The following is a 5,172-nucleotide window of genomic DNA, read 5'->3' as shown; positions in this document are numbered from 1 at the left end:
AAGTCCTGCGGTATATAGAGCCTTGTTGATTGAGGTCGGTTATAATGTGATGGTAACACCGGTAGATCTTCAATATACTTTTTGGCATCATTGTAGGTGTTTTCGTCGTATTTCGGATCAGCATGGCGAGTTCGTTTATCTTTTTGTGAAATACCCTCATTAGAGTTTGCTAGATTATAAAGCAAATAAGTTTGGGATATATCCAATGTGCTTCTTAGGAACTGTTGACATACTTGTCTTCGGCCCTCACCTTCATTAATGTAATATTCGTATGTTTTATCCCTTCTGCTCAGAGGAGCATCAGTTCGTTTTCTTTTTATTGGTATATAAGATCCAGATTGCACAATCCACTCTCTTTTTCTTTGATCATCTAAATCCCAAAAAAAATCAAACAAAGCTTGTCGTCTTTCTTCGGGTATTTCGTAGCATTTTCTAGGACACTTGTTCTCTACGCATGGATTTATTTTTAGTTTTCTAGCTTCTTTCATCTTTCCTGTTGCTGTTTCATAATTCATTCCCTTCTCTTTTGCAAGTTTCCGTGTTTTAGTTTTATTGATTAATTTAATTTTCTTAGTTGGTACATGGTTTTCATTTTCGTTATTTATTCGTTTTACCCTTTTCTTCGCCTTCTTATTTCCCGATAAGCTTTCGTTGTCAGTGTCTTTAGGTGACCAAAAGTCTGAGCTGCCAGAGGAGAAATCCCCCAAATCTTCTTCTAATTTAAAATCAAAATACGCTTTTTCGAATTGTGTCGCATTACGCCTTTTTCGTCCAGTTATAACCTGAGATGTAGAACTATCTCTTTTCTTATCATTGAATAAACTGTTAACACTACCCTGCTTAGAACTGCATGGCCCTGAATCTGGAAAATAATAAAAGCATTGCTGTATAAAATATCGTTCATTAATGCGTATAAAAATTTATAAATGTTTAATAATTTACACATAGGTCTTACCATAGTTAGTGTGTAGCTCATTAGTAGGGCAAGGTATTTCATGGTATTCGTTGTCATGTTGGTTTTCTAAACCATTTATAAATCCGGATTCAAATACCCCAGCTTTTCTGTGTCACTGTCAAGATCCGTGAAGTGGCGTGGTGCTGAAAATAATAATAACCCTTATATTTATTAACTTATATTCATCTATAAATCATTATTTACATTATTTAGTTTCACAAGATTATGATATTTATGAAACTACGAGTATACATACCGTCCATATCTGCTTCAGAGATGTCATTATTTATTTTAGTGAAAGGATCCTCTGTTGTGGTTTTTTTACTACTAACTTTCAAAGCAGCTTCAACCGTTTTCAATTCTGTCATTGTAACACTCTCTGAATCAGCGAGATTGTGGGGATCTAAAAAAATTTAACACGGTAGTAGGAAATTAGTTAGTAATCGGATGGATTGGTTTTTCTATTTTATCGAATTACACGTTACCACAATTTTTTTTGCGATTTTTTTACAGAATTAAGTCACACTTACCATTACCCAAGACTCCTTTATTAGGAAGTTTTATAACTACATCAGAGATGATATTTATTTTGTTCTTTTTTGTGCCCTGTGTAGTGTTTTCTGTGTAAAATTTTACATTATTTATCGTGCAAGAAGTCGGATCATTAGTGTGATTTTTGGCAGACTCTTCATGAATAATAGGAAGTTGTAACTGATGATTATTGGGCAAGTTAGTAATCAAATCATTTGTAATCTTGTGATTGTTAATCTCATTCATGTTACTATCATGATATTCTGAAGACAAATTCTGGAAAATGTCCAAACTGTTTTCAGCATCGGCCTCAACAAATGATTGTTTAGATGTTAGGTCCATATTTTTAATGGAACTATCACTGCCTTGAAAAAATTCCGAGATGCTATTTTCCTTATCTTCTTGCAAAGGAGTTGTTGGTGAAGCGTTGGGGTTAATGTTGTTAGTAGAAGCATGATTGAGCTCATCACCACTATATGGCCGAAAAAATGAATGGTCTAAAGGCAAGCAAATAGTCGACGTATTTATTGAATCGTTGCTGGGCTCATCGTCAGTACTACATACTGTGACATTATGTTGGCTGCGTATGCTGCTTGTGGAAATTTTTGGGAACATCTCAGTGTCGCTCTCCTCGACAATATCACTATTACTGCCATCTTTGAAATCTATCTGTTGTCTCCTGAAAACGAAATTAACTCATATAAAAACAAAACAATAATTATTAGCCACAATAGTAACTAGCGCAAAGCGCAATATAAAAAAAGAAACAGCTTTTTCATCTTTTTTAAGGGACTATGACTTGAAAAGAGAGGATTCTGGTGAAATTTCCACTAAAGAACCTTAATGTAAAGACAATTTTACATGTATATTTAACGCAACTAAGTAATGTAACCGCAAAATTTATGCAATTATCTCGTTTATGGATGATGTAAGCGACAAATGTTTCCGAATACAAGCTCAAAAGTTAAAGTATCTTACAAAGCATATCTTGTGATTGCAAAACTATTATTGTAAGCGAAGATTTATAGGATTTACTTCTATAATCTAGATTGTAATGAAAACGTTTAAACACGTTTTCTTGTAAATTAAGGTGTAAGTCGCACGATAATCAGTATTAGAAAGTTAAAATAGGAGCGGTACAATCGTTTTATACAGTTTAAGTACCTAACCTCAGTATTTACGCTATTATTTACGTAGGTAGTCGAGTAAAGAAAATGTTGTTTATGTTTATACTTTTATGGCAGGGACACAACTCTCGTCTCTTATTATTTATACTAGAAATAATCTTGTTGTACTATTTACTTTAGTTAATAACGACAATAATTAGTATAATACGCCTACGACTCCCTTTTAGGTGATTGTACATAAAATAAGAGCATAAATGACATAGTACTTACCTTTGCAAGGCTTCACGCTGTTTTAGTAACTGTTCTTTACGTGATATTAATGCACTTAACTTATTCATTTTTATTTTAGCATTAATAAATCACAACACACATGTCTTTATCACGAGTTGCTAGAACAAACTGACCATTGATCACAATAACAAATCATAAACAAACGCATACGGTGATACTTGTTGCTTACCATGAAATGTATGATTGTCTCGCTCTTAGCTAACGCATAACAAATGAAAAGAAAAGAGATAGCCTAGAAACTATTAACGAGCGTCTTAATGTAAACACCCGATTCGTCCTAAACCGTCAAGCAAATGTAATGTAAGCGCCAAAACTTGTGGCTTGAGCACAGAAATGATAATGTAAGCAACATAAATATTACAATACATACGTGAAATTTAGTGTAAGAAACAATATTTTTATTTAAATAGCTTTAATTTGCAATAAGTAAATTTTTGACAACAATGTGCTAACTTTTCTTACTTTTATATTAAAGATAACTTACAATTGGTTAAATAGACGAAATCCAATGTGATTCAGGTTAATATTTTCAGGTGTATTCATAAAAAACCGAGGGAATATTGTGTTGATTTAAAAGCCATTCTATACTTTTGTAGACATTACTATTAGCGTAACCGACAATAAGTAATATTGTGGAAAATCATTGAGTAAGGTAAGAGTCATTTTGTAATAAATGAGACTTACATCAATGATATTTTTTCAACGTTGCTCAGTACATTAATGCGCAATTACAATTTGATCTTTACGTTAACCAAATAACATGAGATTTTACAAAAACGGCCCATAACTTAAAAAAAGTCATGTGAATTGAAAAAAACGGTTAAGTTGCGGTTAACGTACTCGACATTTTTTTTAAGATATCAACATTTTAACAACACCAATCGATCCGGATTGAAATTTGCAGTCGAACTACATATATAACTCATTTTCGACATTTTGGCGGTTACATCAATTCATATTACAACCGACGATATGTTAGTATACTTAAACGGTTGTGAAATCTGCTCCCGAGAAGAAATTTCATGTACTGATTGTTTTCATGGCCAATTATTTGCGTTAACATTTAAATTTAGATAACTACTTAGGTTTGAACAGATTGTTAGGATTCCGAAGTCAAGAAAAAACTTCATGTCCATCATCATGCCAGTCGGTCTGTATGTCTGCCCATCCATCCGAGGCTTATTCAGGTAGGCAGGTGTCTATGCTTACAGCTAAAGCCGTATTTATCTTGTTTCAATCTGCGTGTTCCGCTGGTCGCTTGCTTCGTGCTATGGTGGCGTGCGGACGAGCGGAGCTGCGGTATGCAATCGATCTTGCGGTAGGTCGACGCACGGACACCCTGCCCTACGGCTTATGCCACCATCGCTTTTTACCTATTGCACACAATTTAACACATTATAATGTTTGTCCCCACGTTGACCTGTTGCTAGGACTTATTTAGTGAATACTAAAAAAAAATGTCTAGATATTATATCTCGATTTAAAGGAAAAAACGTTATTACACATATACTTCAATGTGTAATAAACACGTATAAGGACATGAAGTTGACTATTACAGGGGCAAATAAAATATATGGAATTTGCGCCTGAGTATTTATTTATTCACGTAAGTAATAAGTAACGTGTCATATAAAAGTAAAGACAGTAACATCCTTTGAAGTTTTCATGGACGTTGATATTATATAGAGCAATGATATGACAAAACAATATAAATGTAATACATATATAGTACATGTGGATTTGAGTGTGCTACAGGCATATAGGTTCATATACATTGTTTCGCCGTTGCATTTAACTTTTAAAGGTTGACACGATAAAGCGGCTGAATATACCATAGACTCGGCACATGTTCGTACGTACGCTCAACGCTACGGCACCTCTGGACAACCAGGACGTGCTGTAGTTGGCCAACAATTTGCCTGGCAGCTTGCTTGTTTGCTTATTTGGCAGGAACAAAGTTTACCTATACCCAGAAAAGCTCCTGGCTGGCTGGCTGTCCCCGCAAGGCTCTCAAGATAATGGGCGCTAAAGTTTACAGTAAGATTCCTGAGGTCAATAAAAACGTTGACAGGTAACGTCAATTTATAAAATAAGCTTAAAATGTATGTATGTATGTATGTCATTTTATTGCACATAAACAGGTTAACATAAAACAGAAAAAACGAACAAAAAAAAATTATGTACAAAGGCGAACTTATCCTTAAAAGGGATCTCTTCCAGCTAACCTTTGAGACAATTCGAAACGATCAAACACTAACAGGTGAAAGA

The 5,172-nt window shown here is 34.2% G+C and overlaps 1 protein-coding gene across 1 annotated transcript; it reads right to left on the bottom strand.

Moving 5' to 3' along the window:
- Positions 1 to 723: 723 nt before the first annotated feature.
- LOC133516060 (uncharacterized) lies at positions 724 to 3,090 on the bottom strand. The gene is made up of 6 exons (XM_061848775.1): positions 2,884 to 3,090; positions 2,051 to 2,165; positions 1,486 to 1,762; positions 1,212 to 1,358; positions 956 to 1,098; positions 724 to 862 (listed from the first exon to the last, which is right to left on the bottom strand). Exons 1-5 carry the CDS (start codon positions 2,949 to 2,951, stop codon positions 1,031 to 1,033), a joined length of 675 nt encoding a protein of 224 aa, XP_061704759.1. The 5' UTR covers positions 2,952 to 3,090; the 3' UTR covers positions 724 to 862; positions 956 to 1,030.
- Positions 3,091 to 5,172: the final 2,082 nt, after the last annotated feature.

The sequence above is a fragment of the Cydia pomonella genome, chromosome 3 (genome assembly GCF_033807575.1).
Source record: "Cydia pomonella isolate Wapato2018A chromosome 3, ilCydPomo1, whole genome shotgun sequence".
NCBI classification, from domain to species: Eukaryota; Metazoa; Arthropoda; class Insecta; order Lepidoptera; family Tortricidae; genus Cydia; species Cydia pomonella.
Note: the sequence above shows the minus strand (reverse complement) of the source record. Positions and strands in the feature narration are given on the sequence as shown.